At 42.0% G+C, this 17,653-nt stretch overlaps 1 protein-coding gene across 1 annotated transcript in view; it reads left to right on the top strand.

Moving 5' to 3' along the window:
• PPM1H (protein phosphatase, Mg2+/Mn2+ dependent 1H) overlaps nt 1-17,653 on the top strand; it is a 192,737-nt gene that overhangs the window by 81,304 nt on the left and 93,780 nt on the right. The window contains exon 4 of the mRNA XM_077265502.1: nt 3,431-3,543. Within this exon, the coding sequence (XP_077121617.1) occupies nt 3,431-3,543 (113 nt within the window). The remainder of the gene's footprint in view (nt 1-3,430; nt 3,544-17,653) is intronic.

The following is a 17,653-nucleotide window of genomic DNA, read 5'->3' as shown; positions in this document are numbered from 1 at the left end:
TAAGTCTTACCCCTCAAATTTGTTCCTTTTGGCATAAGGATGTACCATGAAAAATATGTTGAACATTAAATTTAGATTTACCACTTGCTCAAGGTATATATATATAATTACACACACATTTGGTATGGCCGCGTTCAGAAACGCCCGATCTATCAAAATATAAAATCAATGAATCTGATTGGTAAATGGCATACCATACCATACATAACGCGGGATATATGTATGACGATAAATACTAAACAAACATTTAAAACTGCAATATGATGTGCCATTGAGCAACCAGTAAATGATAACAAATCTTAAAAAAAAAAAGAAAATTATAAAATATCTATGACTAAAAAGGAACAAAATTAGAAGGTAAGACTTTCGAAAAAGTGCTACTTAATTTTTACCATGCATTTCCCTGGCACCCTAATGTATATGATATATTTTTTAAGTTTATGAAAGGTAGATTGTACTTCCATTATTTAAAAAGTATTGCGTAATAAGTTACTATTAATTTGTTCTTAACTGACACTAGGTGGCGCCTGTGAGCTGGCTGTGTATGCACCTTTTACTTTCCTAGCAGCTAGACAGAAGATCTTGTCATTATTGTGGTGGTTGATCTACTATACAATTGGACTCTAGGGCAATTTACATACTAGAACAACTAGCTCACTTCTAGTGTGTCTCCTGAAGTTTAAGAAATAAAAGCTGCAGCTCTTGGTGCCTTTTCCTGTAAATTTTGTTTCTCCCCCAAATTATTCCCTTAGTTTAGTTTTGGTTCTGTGTCTCTGCTTCCCAAATTGTCTCATATCGCTAATCAGAGTGCAGAAATGTTAAAGGGGTTGTTCCAGATTAGAAAAACGTAGCTGCTTTTTTTTTTTTTCTGAAACGGCACCCCCTCTGTTCACAGGTTGCTTATGGTATTGCATTCAGCCACATTGAAGTGAACGGGACTAAGGTGCAACACCAGACACAATCTGAAGACAGGTGTTTTCCGGTCCAGGATTTATGCTTCAATTAAGCAGAAGTGATATGACCAATAGGTCTGGAAAAATGTCTATAAAAAAGCAGTTTATTTAAATCTGGTTAACTTAGGAAGGGACCGTGAAACGGAAGTGAGTAGAGATGATTGAATCTTTTGAAATTTACCGTAAATCTTTAAGGTTTGATAAATTTTTCCCAAAAATGTAACTTGCAGCTCATAAATTTACATCCGATACTGCACAGCCTCCAATTGCCCTGAAAAGACATTAAAGAAGTTGTCCGCTACTTGGATAACGTCTTGTCATACCCCTCTCATGGCCACTTGTCATACCTGTTGGGATCAGCGGCAGCCCGCGACTTCCCCTTCAAGATCAATTTTGTCTGAAACCGGGGACAGTGACGAAAGCACTGATTGGGCGCCGGTGTCATACAACCGCACGGGTGTCCCCGGGGAGAGCGACTGCCAACACCGCGGGAACGGTGCCCACACAGGAGGGGAGTATGAACTTAATTATTTTATGGGGGTCAAATATTTTGATCAAGAAGGGGTTGTCCTAGTAGTGGACAACCCCTTTTAAATACTCTGAAGTCTCCTAGGACTGTATGCAACCCCTTTTGAAGCTCAGTAACAGAAATGCAGCCTTAGTAAGTTCAAAGTGACCTTACTATAGAAGCGGATGCTAAGCCGGGAGTAACTAACACTTAAACACCGATATCACAGACTTAGGTTTTTTCTAAATGTAAAAAACGATCCCTTTTAGTAATTTGTGATCAGGCAGACTCTTTTTCTGAATCATTCCTTTGAGACTCTTTTTTGAATTGCCCTGATGGTGTCACAGTCAGAGGTAACAACATCCTGCAGTGATGTGCCATACATTCCATAAGGCTTACTGCTTCCTCCCCGTAATACACTAGCCAGAGGCGAAGGAGGCCAAGTGTGTCCTGTGTTTGGTAGTGTTCTTCATGGATGGCTGGTGCCAGTAGTGGTGGTGATCATTTTGCAGCTGCCGGTGACTCCCACAGTCTTTACTGTGGCATAGTTTTCTGTTTTTCTTATATATCCCTTCCATTGCTAGTACATTTTTTATTTTGCCATAGATTGTGTCTAAGACTATCATTTAAATTTCATCAATAGTGATGAGTGAATATACTCGTTACTCGAGATTTCCCGAGCATGCTCGGGGGTCCTCCGAGTATTTTTTTAGTGCTTGGAGATTTAGTTTTCTTCTTCCTTCTTGCTAGGCAACCCCCACATGTACTTATGCTGGCTAACAGATGTAAATCATTCAGCTGCGGTGATGAAAACTAAATCTCCGAGCCTTAAAAAATACTCGGAGGACCCCCGAGCGTGCTCGGGAAATCTCGAGTAACGAGTATATTCTCTCATCACTAGTTGTCAAGCTTTTCAACCTCAATTATTGCACCCAAAAAGGCTGTAACAAGAAATGCATGTCAAAAGAAGCCAGAACCTGCAACAGGGTGCTGGCATCTGCAAATATAAAAAATTGACTACCAAAACAGATGTGTTTAAAAAACAACTTTCTTTTGTATTTAAAAAAAAAAAGAAAAAAAAAGCCAAACACAATTATTCCTCCTTCCACAATAAAAGGAATGCAAAACCCTGTACAATCATGTGTGGCAGGCAAACGCAGCATGTTTCATGACCGGAGTACTGACCACAATGCACAGCCTGACCATGGGTCTCCTGACCTTCACTCGCCCAACGGCCTGGTGTATGGCTTTGTCGCGTTCGGGTCTTTTGATCTATGGATGGTACTTGTATCATGGTCAGTATTTGGACCATGAATGTGGCCTATTGGTTATGACTTGTATTATGTTTATTTTGTATGATGGTTGCCTATCCCTCATACTGCTGCTGTGACCTATAACTGCACTCTCCTTACCCACCCTTGCTCCATAGAGGTGTACTAAGCTTTCTCTGCCAGTCCCTAAGACAATGAGTGAGTTGAGGTGGACATACATGACCTCCATTGTATTCACACAGCTCTGCACGGCCCCCATCTAGGGAATGTGAGGGTCAATAACCAATAAACAATGTCCTATCTTACTGATCAGGGATAGCTTCTAAAATTGGTCCAAACATTGAAAGTTCATACATTTTAAAAAGAAACCACTTCTTCTACTTCTCTCCCAGACCAGTAGCACTCTTCCACACTCCATGGTCGCGTCACTCTCCGATATCCTGGCATCCAGTCATGATGAGCAGACGCTTTACGCTTCCCATCGACTGTCACTGCATGTAGGGGGACACTTGTAATAGAGATGCGCACCCCCATTTTTTAGATTGTGGATCTCCAGAATCGTACCCCTCCTTTATGTCATAACCAGTCAATATATCCTCAATATTTTCTAATGGGAATACACTTTAAAAACTTGTGCTTTGTTTTAGAAAACTGTACTCTAGAGATTACTTTCTTATGCTTTTAACTTCTTCCCTTAGGATCTGCAAATTGAGCGAGAAAGGAGCGCCTACAGCATATCTGGCGGCTGCACGGCACTTATTGTTGTATACCTACTGGGGAAAATGTATGTCGCCAACGCTGGTGACAGCAGGTATGTCACATTTCTTCAGCTACTCCCATTACGCACCCACGCGCCACCATTTTGTCAGTCTGCCAGTTTGACAATTATTGCAAAATTGAGCCTTATTTTTGTTTCGGTAGCTAGCTTCTCATTAGCAGCTGTAGCCTGTTAGAGCGCTTTGTCGTAGGTGGACTTGTTAGCCATTGTGTGGAGCTGAAGGGTTTCTGAGTCTTTTGTTTTTCCTTTTAACCGTCCAAGAATTACTACTGAAGCCAACTGATTTCATTAGTCACCACCGTATATGTAGGACCAATAAATGTCAAAATTTGGATGCTATTGGGCCAATATGGAGGAGAACAACAGCATTATTGGTGCTATAAAGGAACTGTATCACAGTGTCTTGTAATTGCTAATTAAAAGTATTAAATTAGATTTAGTAATAAATAATTTACATAATCTCAGCATGTGGGCAGTGACCTCCCCAGCAAACTAAGACTGGTAGTTATACAGTGGAAAATGGAAAACTCATCTGTCCCTGAGAATGAAGAAGTGCACGGAGGTCAAATCCAGTATGTTTTTATTAATATTTAACACAGCTTCTTTAACCCCATTCATGACCTTTGACGTAGGTTTACGTCAAAGGTCATGTCCCTGCCTTTGCTGTGGGCTCACACCCTGAGAGCATATCTTCCCCCACACCCTCTCACACTTGATGACTGATTTAATCAGTCATCATGTGCCTTTTACATCCGCAGGTTGTCATGACAGCTGGAGATCTGCTGAAGATCCCCATGCCTGCCATTGCGATCCTCCTGTGAACGCCAGCTCATGGCCGGCGTTCATAGATGATGATTTCTGCTATATTTAGCAGTGCTGATGGCCTGCTATGTATAGCACACGCAATCAGACAAATCAGACACGCAGCTTCAAGTCTCCTAAGTTTTAAAAAAAACAATGAAAAAAAATAAATAAAAAGCAAGTTCAAATCACCCTCTTTTGCCCCTATTAAAAATAACAATAATGACAAAAATACATATATTTGCAATCCCTGATTTCTTAAAAGTGATCTATTGAAATATGGAAACAATTAATCCAATTGGTAGGCAGCATAGCAAGTAAAACAAAAATCGAAACACCAAAATTACATTTTTTTTTTGTTTTGACGACCGCAAAATTGCAATAAAGTACAATAAGCAAATCAAATCATCCCATCTACCCCCAAATATCAGCAAAAACGTCAGCTCAGAGTGCAAAACATAAGCCATCACTTAGCCCCAGATCCTGAAAAATGAAGAGTTACGGGTCTCGGAAAATGGCGACGAAAGCAAAAAACTTTTTCTAACAAATTTCAGAATTTTTTTTCACCACTTAAATAAAAAAAAAAAAAAAAAACCACAACAACAAAAAAAAAAAACTATGCATATTTGGTACTGCATCCACATGCTGACCAGGGGAATCATGACATAGTGAACATGGTAAATAAAAAATAAAATAAAAAATTGCACCTTTTTTGCAATTTCAACACACTTGGAATTTTTCTTCTCGCTTTCCAGTGCATCACATGATAAAATGGATGCTGGTATTAAAGCCAGAAAAAAACAAGCCCTCATGTAGCTATGTGGATGGAAAAATTAAAAAGTTATCACTCTGGGAATTTAGGGGACACCTATGGTATTTGCACACTTGTTTTGGGGGGAATCTTCTGTACTGTGAAGAAACAAAGAAATCCATCAAAGGGTCCAGTAAAAAATTCTTCTTTATTTATAGTCCATTAAAATCCACAAATATTAATAATCTGACTGATGTCCTTATTTATTGCATTCATCAATTATTAATATTTGTGGATTTTAATGGACTTTAAATAAAGAAGAATTTTTTATTGGACCCTTTGCTGTATTTCTTTGTTTCTTCGTGGTGGACCCTTGCAATACTAAAGGTAAAGGACTATCCAAGTATCCGGGAAGGAAAAGCTGCAGGGAAATCCACAGCAGTAAATACTTCTGCAAATTTTTGAGAAATCGTGCGTACTTGCCACACTTTTTTACCGTTTGCATTGAAATCTGCCAAGGTATATCCTCAGTATATATTGACATGCAGTGGATCTGAAATCCAAAGTTTTGTTTTTTTATATTTATGATTTTACATCCCCTTTTTGGAATTTTTCCCTGTTTTCGGTACATTATTTGGTAAAGTGAATGGTGTCATTCAAAAGTTCAAGTCGTCCTACAAACAACCAGCCATGTTGATTTTAAAAATCAACATGTTTTGTGAAAAAGAGGGAGAGGAACAGCAAAAGCTCAAACTGAAAAAATCTCTGGCTTGAAGGGGTTACGGCAGCACTATTGACCTGTGGACCCCATTTCTTCCAACAACAGCAATGTTTGACCGCAATGCTTTCAGTTCTTATTCAATTCCCAACATGGTCCTGCATATTATATTTCGCCTTCTGTATCTTTAAAGGGAACCTGTCATGTTGAAACTGTTATCAGATCTGCAGGCCGGATGTTATAGAGCAGGAGCTGATCAGATTAATATACATTTTTGCAGGAAAAGCTTGAATGAAATTTGCATTTTCTTCATTGAAATGCCTGGTGATTGGACCGCCCACTGGACTCTACACACAATCAGTGAGGTCTTCCCTGTAGATTGTGCATGGCTGTCAATCACTGGACCGCCCACTGGACTCACGAGGATCCATACACTAGGGATTTCAATGACTAAAGAATCTTTTCCAATAAACTTTTAGATCTCATTCAGCTCAGAGTCTCCTTTTCTATACCATGCTGTCCACAAGTCGGACTGGCGGTGGGCCCAGGAATTATTCCCTTTCCCCTCTGCTAAGTTTTACCTCCTGAAGCAGTGAAGTAGAACACTGCCCAGGTTTAGGCACGCTGCACAAGGACGAGCTGGCGACACATTATCACGCCATAATATCTTTTCTTAATTACACATTGTCATTTCCCGTGATGTATCGGGAAGGTCACTCTTTCCTTGTGTTATCATTCTAAGCTGAGCGTGGTAGCTTTACTATGTGCGAAAGATGTAGTAAGTATCAGTAAAGCAGACAACTCTCTTGGCTGTGTGTCATGTAAATGAGTGTGTTGGATGACTACTAATTTAGTCTTACATCTGCTGCCGCCTATTCCCTGCATTCCAATGAGGAAGGCTGCGTGGTTCCATCCACCACTGTCTGGGCGCTTGGCATTATGATAGTAAAGTACAGTATTCTCATCTCAAGTCCATACATAGATCACATGCCATTACTGACCTTCCTGTAACGAAAGGAGCGTTTCCAAGCTTCATTACTCTGGCGTGTCAAGGACATGTTCTGTAGTCTGGCAAAGACCATCATCATTATCAGATTCCAATACCTCTGCATACCTGCATTCATTTCTTTACAATGTATATAACTTATACAGTGCGAGTGAAAGTGTGAATACTCTGAATAACCCATAAGAGAAAATTCATAACAGCTAGGCTCCAGTGTTTAATACATGTCTCTGAGACTTCTGTATCATATGCAGCACAGACTCTTAAAGGGAATCTATCAGCAGCTTTTTGCTATGTAATCTGAAGACAGCAGGAGATAGAGGCTGAGATACAGAATTCAGGGATGTGTCATTTGTCACAGTGCCTGCTGTTGTTCACAAACTGTGAGGGATTGATTGCTAAGATATTAACATTGCTGGTCTAGTCCAATAACTAAGCAATTCACTGTCTATGGACTTTGTACATGGAGAGCCTGGTGTGGGCGGGGCTAGCTTTCTCAGCTCTGCTTCGTTCTAAGGGCTCTTTTCCATTTGCAAGAAACACGTCCGTGTCTCGCATGTGAAAACCAAGCTCTGGCGCCGGCACTTTGGAGCGGAGCGTGCAGCTCCATGTGTTGCTATGCGGCCGCACGCTCCGCTCCCAAGTGCCAGCGCCAGAGCTTGGTTTTCACATGCGAGACACGGACGTGTTTCTCGCAAATGGAAACGAGCCCTTAATCTAAAACTCTGATTGTGTCAGAACGGCTGCACCCAGTAATCTAAGGCTGCTTTCACACTAGCGTCGCTACGGGGCCATCGCTATGCTTCGGCCCGACGTGCCGACGCGCGTTGTGAAAGAAATGCCCGACGTGGGCAGCGGATGCAGTCTTATAACGCTTCCGCTGCCCCATTGTAAGGACTGGGGAGGAGGGGGCGGAGTTTCGGTCGCGCATGCGCTGTCGAAAATGGTGCGGACTCGACGCACAAAAAAACGTTACATGTACCTTTTTTTGTGCCGACGGTCCGCCAAAACACGACGCGACCGTCGCACGACGGTTGCGACGTGTGGCAATGCGTCGCTAATGTTAGTCTATGGGGACAAAACGCATCCTGCAGACAACTTTGCAGGATGCGTTTTTTCTCCTAAACGACGCATTGCGACGTACAGCCAACAACGCTAGTGTGAAAGTAGCCCAAGTTATACATTGTTGGATTCAGCTTCTTTTTGCCTGCATCAGGCTGCTCTCAGTTGAGGTAGCAAAAACCTGCTGACAGATTCCCTTTAAAAGCTAACCATGAGATCGAATTATAGACGGATCTAACTTTAGATCTAACTATAGTTTTGGATTTTGAGTGTTGTAGTTCAGTTAAATTAAAGAAAAAAAAAAAATTGGGATCAATTTGAAATTTTAGATTGTATAGCTTTTAGTCTGCATAATAAAAATAAAAAAATCTAATCTATTTCAACGCAAATGTGTTGATGACTCCTGCATGGTTCTAGAGGTAGTCTTCAGTAGTTCTGTGATTGATTGATTTATTTTGCCTTTTAGGCAAGCTAAGGAAATTGGGCTTGGTCCATGTGAATGTCTGCCCTGCATGGCTAGAGCTAAAGAGGTAGTACGGTGATCAAATCCATTTGAATCTAAATCCCTATCTATTTGGTGCTGTTACATAGTGATGAGCGAGCATACTCAGATAAGGTGTTATCCGAGCACGCTTGTGTCCCAATCAAGTAGTTTCAGCGTTTTTGAAAAAAAAATGCTTGAGTCGTCACGGCTGTTTGACTGCCGCGACAGATGCAGGGATTGCCTGTTTGTTAGGCAATCCCTACATTTGTTGCGGCTGTCGGACAACCTCGGTGACTTGAACATTTTTTTCGAGTAAACAAAATACCCGATTAGGACATGAGCAAGTTCAGAGAACACCTTATCTGAGCACGCTCGCTCGTCACTATTCGTATTTTAAAGGGCCACTGTCACCCCCTCCAGCCGTTATAAACTAAAAGAGCCACCTTGTGCAGCAGTAATGCTGCATTCTAACAAGGTGGCTCTTTTAGTTTTAGGTTCAAGTATACCCCAAATAAAGCGTTTTGATACTTGGCCACAATACCGGTCATTAGCCAGGGAGGCGGGTCCTCACTCCCCAGCTTGAACCGCTACTCTGCCGTCACTCCAATCTTCCTGCGCTTTCAGCGCCGCCGCCTCAGCGCTGTTTACGTTTCAAAACCGGCGCCTGCGCTGTGTACTGGTGTCCTGCGCAGACGCAGTAAGCTCTGGCCGTCTGACGTCCCAGCCAGGCTTGCAGACTGCGCCTGTGCGGCCACCCACCTTTGGAATCCCAGCCCCGCACTGTGCATAATGCATAACACAGTGCGGGGCTGGGATTCCAAAGGTGGGTGGCCGCACTGCCCGCGCAGGCGCAGTGTGCAAGCCTGGCTGGGACATCAGACGGCCAGAGCTTACTGCGTCTGCGCAGGACACCAGTACACAGCGCAGGCGCCGGTTTTGAAACGTAAACAGCGCTGAGGGGGTGGCGCAGGAAGATTGGAGTGACGGCAGAGTAGCGGTTCAAGCTGGGGAGGGAGGACCCGCCTACCTGGCTAAAGACTGGTATTGTGGCTAAGTATCAAAACGCTTTATTTGGGGTATACTTGAACCTAAAACTAAAAGAGCCACCTTGTTAGAATGCAGCATTACTGCTGCACAAGGTGACTCTTTTAGTTTATAACGGCTGGAGGGGGGTGACAGTGGCCCTTTAAGCTAATTTCTTATATGCTTGCATTAACCCCTTCACGACCAGAGGTATTTCCTTTTTTGCATTTTTGTTTTTTGCTCCCATTCTTTCGAGAGCCATATTTTTTTTATTTTTTTTTCTGTCAATATGACCATGTGAGGGCTTGTTTTTTGCGGGACAAATTGTACTTTTGAAAGACACCATTGCTTTTAAGATATCGTGTACTAAAAAACGGGAAAAAATTCCAAGTGTGGTGAAATTGCAAAAAAAGTGCAATTCCACATTTGTGTGGGGTCTAGGGTCTTTTTCATTTAGGTGGTTAAAAAAAATAAAGTGCCATTTTCCGAGACCTGTAGCGTTTCCATTTTTCATGATATGGGGCTGGGTGAGGGCTTATTTTTTGTGTTCTGAGCTGGCGATTTCATTGATACCATTGTGGTGTAGATACGATCTATGAATTGCCCGTTATTGCATTTTATTGCAATGTAGTGACGACCAGAAAACAGTAATCCTGTTTTGAATTTTTTTCTTGTTGCGCTGTTTAGTGATCAGGTTAGTTCTTTTTTTATATTGATAAGTTGGGCGATTCTAAACTCGGCGATACCAAATATGTGTATATTTGACTTATTTTATTGTTTTATTTTGACTGGGGCGAAAGGGGGGTGATTTGAACTTTTTTTTATATTTTTAAAAACATTTTTTTTAACTTTTTGCATGCTTCAATAGTCTCCATGAGGGACTAGAAGCTGCACTGCTTCAATCGCCTCTGCTACACACAGGAGATGATCAGATTGCCCGTGTGTAGCAGAAATGCTCACCTGCTATGAGTGCCGACCATCGGGCGGTTCTCCTAGCAATCCGGCACTGACAACCATAGAGGTCTGCTTCAGACCTCTGGTTGTCATGCTGACCCATCGGTGACTCGCAATCATGTGACGGGTTCACCGATGGGCGGGATTTATGACACGCTTGCCGTAAGCGCGAGTTAAATGCCGCTGTCAGAAATTGACACCCACACCAAACAGGGGGAGTCTGACATCGGCGTACTATTGTGTCCAATGTCGGAAAGGGGTTAAAAATTCCCTACTGTTGCCTAACCATCATCTAAGAGCTATTACATTCTCCCCCCACTTCCTGTGTTATAACGCTTTGTTTGAGTATCCCAGTGCATCTTGGGATGTTCAAACGAAGCGTCATTGGGGGCTAGTAGTTTTGGTCACATTGCTCTCCCTGAAACAAAGCGTCATCACTGATTTTTCTTTATTTTTTCTTTAATTTAATGCAAGCATTTTAGAAATTAGTTTAGGTTATGGAACTAACTAGAAAGGGATTTAGATTAAAATGTTTTTGACCTTCGCACCACCCATTTAAAATCAATAATTGTTCTAATCGCCCAAGAAAACAATGGCACCCTAAAGAGGAGATGAGGAAAAAGATTCACACTACCTTGGCTTGGTGTCCTTGTCATGTCCCACGAGTTGTGAATCATACAGTATTGTATGGTTTTTGTATTGTTGCGGTTTCGTTGCTATGCAATAAGGTTTGCCTTTTAGATGTTTGTCCTCTCTTTCTCCCTGTAGGCCAGCTCTGATGTAAGCATGATGTCAGTATTCCCTCCCTTCTTCTTCCTCATTCTGAGAATGTCAGCCATGTTAAGAGGCTCATGTCTTTGCAGCTCTGGTTCAGAATAGTCTTTTTTTACCTGCTGTTATTGTAAGAAACAGCAAAAATTATTCTTGAAAGTAAACCTTCTTCTGGAATCTTCATATGTACCTCTGCAGTCAAGTTGAGCTATCTGATGAAGTTCTTCCTGTGAGTACTGGTACACAGAGACATCCATAGAATCAGTGTCTCAAGAACCCTGCACTCGCAGCCTAGTTATGGAGGGAGAATAGCCCACTCTATTACTATGTCACAGCCAGACTAATGTAGCCACTTCTTCCAAATACCTACTAATCACATCATGGTATCACATATGTCACTAGGCCTCAACTAGCATGTCACACTCTGGGTACAGGATAGAAAGGATACATTATTTTAAGTACTCTAATGGTTCCCAGTTTACTTTTTGTTTTTTTAAACAAAAATATCCAGACAGTAATGCAGCATTAAAGGCAATATATGTTGCGAGTAGCAGTTGGCCATATGGTATGAAACAGACGCAGATGATAAGTAGGAGGACAGCAGAAGATTGCTGCTGTCTAAACAGGCAGCTAAAGATATTGCTTTGAAAGAAAATGAGAAAATCTCAAGATCTCACTACTTTTATGACATAGTAAAAAAAACTTTATGAATAATTGTTATCCTAGAAATGTGTAAGCTATAAAAATCGGTCAACAAGTATTGACTTTAAGGGCAGAACAGTTTGCCATGTGCATTAAACAGAAGCAAGATCTACAGGTCCTTCTCAAAAAATTAGCATATAGTGTTAAATTTCATTATTTACCATAATGTAATGATTACAATTAAACTTTCATATATTATAGATTCATTATCCACCAACTGAAATTTGTCAGGTCTTTTATTGTTTTAATACTGATGATTTTGGCCTACAACTCCTGATAACCCAAAAAACCTGTCTCAATAAATTAGCATATCAAGAAAAGGTTCTCTAAATGACCTATTACCCTAATCTTCTGAATCAACTAATTAACTCTAAACACATGCAAAAGATACCTGAGGCTTTTAAAAACTCCCTGCCTGGTTCATTACTCAAAACCCCCATCATGGGTAAGACTAGCGACCTGACAGATGTCAAGAAGGCCATCATTGACACCCTCAAGCAAGAGGGTAAGACCCAGAAAGAAATTTCTCAACAAATAGGCTGTTCCCAGAGTGCTGTATCAAGGCACCTCAATGGTAAGTCTGTTGGAAGGAAACAATGTGGCAGAAAACGCTGTACAACGAGAAGAGGTGACCGGACCCTGAGGAAGATTGTGGAGAAGGACCGATTCCAGACCTTGGGGAACCTGAGGAAGCAGTGGACTGAGTCTGGTGTGGAAAGGCGTGTGCAGGAAATGGGCTACAGGTGCCGCATTCCCCAGGTAAAGCCACTTTTGAACCATAAACAGCGGCAGAAGCGCCTGACCTGGGCTACAGAGAAGCAGCACTGGACTGTTGCTAAGTGGTCCCAAGTACTTTTTTCTGATGAAAGCAAATTTTGCATGTCATTCGGAAATCAAGGTGCCAGAGTCTGGAGGAAGACTGGGGAGAAGGAAATGTCAAAATGCCTGAAGTCCAGTGTCAAGTACCCACAGTCAGTGATGGTGTGGGGTGCCATGTCAGCTGCTGGTGTTGGTCCACTGTGTTTCATCAAGGGCAGGGTCAATGCAGCTAGCTATCAGGAGATTTTGGAGCACTTCATCTCCATAAAGCATTTCAGCCGATGGAAGCATGAAGATTTCATTTTTCAGCACGACCTGGCACCTGCTCACAGTGCCAAAACCACTGGTAAATGGTTTACTGACCATGGTATTACTGTGCTCAATTTGCCAGCCAACTCTCCTGACCTGAACCCCATAGAGAATCTGTGGGATATTGTGAAGAGAAAGTTGAGAGACGCAAGACCCAACACTCTGGATGAGCTTAAGGCCGCTATTGAAGCATCCTGGGCCTCCATAACATCTCAGCAGTGTCACAGGCTGATTGCCTCCATGCCACGCCGCATTGAAGCAGTCATTTCTGCCAAAGGATTCCCGACAAAGTATTGAGCGCATAACTGAACATTATTATTTGATGGTTTTTTTGTTTGTTATTAAAAAACACTTTTATTTGATTGGACGGGTGAAATATGCTAATTTATTGAGACAGGTTTTTTGGGTTATCAGGAGTTGTAGGCCAAAATCATCAGTATTAAAACAATAAAAGACCTGACAAATTTCAGTTGGTGGATAATGAATCTATAATATATGAAAGTTTAATTGTAATCATTACATTATGGTAAATAATGAAATTTAACACTATATGCTAATTTTTTGAGAAGGACCTGTATGTAGATTATGTAGATAAGATATTAAAAGGAAATCTAGTACGCGCAACACGCAGGAGCAATAATTTTTGGGTTTGCCATATTGGTACTAGAGCCAGACGAAACATTATATGATCTGATAGATGTTGAACTGCTAGTCCATATTTGTCCTGCTCAGCCATCAAACAACTAATAAGACACAAATGACGTATGGAGACACAGCCTAAGGTCGGGGTCACACTTGCAACGGGAACTCGCATGAGTCTCGTGGCTCAATACCCGGCACTGCCTCCAGCACTCGGGACCGGAGAGTGCAGCTCCATGTATTTCTGTGCAGCTGAACTCTCCGGTCCGAACCGCTGGCGGCAGTGCTGGGTATTGAGGCAAGAGACTAGCGCGAGTTTCTCGCATTGCAGATGCAAGTGTGACCCCGGCCTAACAATACAATACAGCAGTAATACACAAAAGTCTTGCCAGGTAATATGTAGATCAGCCATGTCTTATCAGGTCCTACTTTCAGAAAAACATATTGTGTCCTAAGGAAAATTAGATGATGAAATAATCAAAACTATAATAAAAAAAGAATTCCCCTGATAACAGAGTATAAGGCACAAAATGGTGCCCCCATGCAGAAAATGAAGGACTAAAAGGCTACAGACCAGTTTAGGAATTGAATCCTATTGTGAAGGAGGTAGGTATGACCCACAATAGAACCTCATACCAGCACGATGTAAAAAGAGAGGAGGAGGGCCCCACGCGTATCGCCACCTAACAGCGTGCCTCCCTCTCCCCCCCCCCCCCCCCCCCCCCTCCAGCCCCGGGTTAAAGGCAAAGAACCGGATCCAGCAGGAAAACGGATCAGTCGCATCAGTTCTTCACCATTTGCGACGGATCCGTTTTTTTTTTTTTTTTAATTTGCCAGATTGTGCATGAAGCAAAAAACCTGATGTGTGAAAGTAGTAGTAGTGAAAGTAGGATCAGTATTATGTGTTTCTTTTTTGTTCTCAACAAATTCATTATTTGTTACATGTATATTTCCTTGTTGTTCAGATGAACATTGTTAACAGCGTCATTTTCACTGAGGTACATGTTATCAAAATAATTGGGCATCAGCATATGTTGAGGTGTCATCACATGTTTCATGTGGAAATTTAAATACTAGAAGTGTTCATTTGTGATTTCGTATTATTTACTTATCCTCATATATATTTTTCTTACCAGCATATTGGAGGAGGTTTTGCTATAGGTCCTTACATGGATCCTGGGTGGTGTCACATATGGCCTTTTTTTGGCCTTTGTAATTGTTTTTAAGTCATTGTCTTTATTGTGTGTCTTTTTTGCATTAATAAAAATTATTTTTTCTATACAGTAATATATTATGGTTCTTATTGTGGGGTTGATCGTGACCACTCATACACACTACTTTTCTCTTAGTTTTGTTTCATGCATATTTGTGTGTGGTCAGTGATCCCCCTTTAGACTTAGTAGAGCCCTCAAGTTTTTTTATTGCATCAGTTTCTACTTTTTCTCCTCCACTGGTGGTGTCCATGCTATATGTACTGGAGATTTTCATGTACAACTCTTAAAACAAAACACAGCGTAATCAATCTTTTTTAGGTTATTGTTTATATTAACACAGCCCTTTGCAGTCATGAAGGATTCAGTTGATAGACCTGTGTAGATGACCTGATCACTAGCATGTCCTTGGTGAGAAAATTTTGTCCAAACGGGACAACCCTTTTAACAAAAAATGAATTGGGAATCCAGAATTGCCCCTTCAGTTTCTTTTACACCATTCCTCTTCCTCACACTGCAAGCAAAGAAACATAAAAAGGTCTTAAAGGCATAATCTAAAAATAAATTTAAACATTTTAATTTTCTGAAAATATGTGCAAAACCTTGATAATAAGGTGTCTTGCTGTCGGAATAAAGGCACTGTCCCAGCACTGCTTTGAAACTCCCACCAATGTATGAACACCACTAGTAATAATAATCATCTTTATTTTTATATAGCGCTAACATATTCCGCAGAGCTTTAAAGTTTGCACACATTATCATCACTGTCCCCAATGGGGCTCACAATCTAAATTCCCTATCAGTATGACTTTGGAATGTGAGAGGAAACCCACGCAAACACGGGGAGAACATACAAACTCCTTGCAGATGTTGTCCTTGGTGGGATTTGAACCCAGGACCCCAGCGCTGGAAGGCTGCAGTGCTAACCACTGAGCCACCATGCTGCCAACTAAAACAGAAACGCCAATTCAACAAAGCAATTTCGCTAGAATTCAGGAGTAAATTGCTTTGAAATGTCAGAAAACTTTTGCCCAATTCAAAGGTGACCAAAAATGTGGAGATTTTTGGTGTTTCCATGCCAGTTTCTCCCAGCTCCTCCAAAATGGGCTGAGTTGTGGTGGGATTGAGGGCATGACGGCATAGTATGTCAAATTCATGAAAAGTGACGTTCCTTTTGCCACAAATCTTGCGACCTGTCTCTCTTAATGAATCGGGAGCGTCAAACTCCCTTTAACCCCCCATTCTTCTCCACCCATCAATATTGGTCAAAAAATCACCAGATGCTTTAGTCATCTGGAGGTGGCAATAGAGAGGAGAATTAGCAAAATGTCACAGAAATAACAAATCTTGAAATCGAGTAGTCTCAGACTGACCCCGATTCATCAAGACCAGCAATTTTAGATGAGGGAGAGTGTAGAAGTCAGATGCTCCTTATTCATTAAGAGTCATCAGACGAATGGCACATCTTTGAGCCTCCCCAGAATTCTTACTCCAGTCCCTGACTGTAGTAAGATTCTTGGCGTACTTAACCCTACAGCTCCGCCCACTTTGGCAGTGAAAATGTCAAAAATGGCTATCTTCAAAATGGCTGCCATGGTCACCACCCATCTTGAAAAGTTTTCCCCCTCCCATATACTAATGTGCAACAAACACAAAGTTGATATCGCCAACCATTCCCATTTTATTTAGGTGTATCCGTATACATGGCCCACCCTGTGTATATACACTGTTCAAGAAAATAAAGGGAACAAAAAAATACCACATCCTAGATATCTCTGAATGAAATATTCCAGTTGCAAATTTTTATTCATTGCATAGTGGAATGAGTTCAGAACAATAAAACATAACAATTATCAATGTAAATCAAAATGAATATCCCATGGAGGTCTGGATTTGGAATGATACACAAAATCAAAGTGGAAAATCAAATTACTGGCTGATCCAACTTCAGTGGAAATGCCTCATGACAAGGAAAAGATACTCCTTGTTGTGTGTGGCCTCCGCGTGCCTGTATGACCTCCCTACTGTACAATTCCTGGGCATGCTCCTGCTGAGGCGGCGTATGGTCTCCTGAGTGATCTCCTCCCAGACCTGGACTAAATCCGCCAACTCTTGGACAGTCTGTGGTGCAACATGACATTGGTGGATCGAGCGAGACATGATGTCCCAGATATGCTCAATCGAATTCAGATCTGGGTAATGGGTGGGCCAGTACATAGCTTCAATGCCTTCATCTTGCAGGAACTGCTGACACACTCCAGCCACGAGGTCTGGCATTGTCCTGCATTAGAAGGAACCCAAGGCCAACTGCACCAGCATATGGTCTCACAAGGGGTCTGAGGATCTCATCTCGGTACCTAATATCAGACAGGCTACCTCTGGCAATCACATGGAGGGCTGTGCGGTCCTCCAATGAAATGCCACCCCACACCATTACTGACCCACTGCTAAACCGGTCATGCTGAAGGATGTTGCAGGCAGCAGATCGCTCTCCACGGCATCTCCAGACTCTTGTCACATCTGTCACATGTGCTCAGTGTGAACCTGCTTTAATCTGTGAAGAACACAGGGCGCCAGTGGCGAATTTGCCAATCCTGGTGTTCTGTAGCAAATGCCAAGCGTCCTGCACGGTGTTGAGCTGTGAGCACAACCCCCATCTGTGGACGTCGGGCATTCAGACCATCCTCATGGGGTCAGTTTATAACCGTTTGTGCAGACACATTCACATTTGTGGCCTGCTGGAGGTCATTTTGCAGGGCTATGACAGTGCTCCTCCTGTTCCTCCTTGCACAAAGGCTGAGGTAGCGGTCCTGCTGCTGGGTTGTTGCCCTCCTACGGCCCCCTCCACGTCTCTTGGTGTACTGACCTGTCTCCTGGTAACGCCTCCAGCCTCTGG

Source organism: Ranitomeya variabilis, chromosome 5 (genome assembly GCF_051348905.1).
Source record: "Ranitomeya variabilis isolate aRanVar5 chromosome 5, aRanVar5.hap1, whole genome shotgun sequence".
In the NCBI taxonomy this organism is placed as follows: Eukaryota; Metazoa; Chordata; class Amphibia; order Anura; family Dendrobatidae; genus Ranitomeya; species Ranitomeya variabilis.
This window is presented reverse-complemented; position numbering and strand designations above follow the sequence as displayed.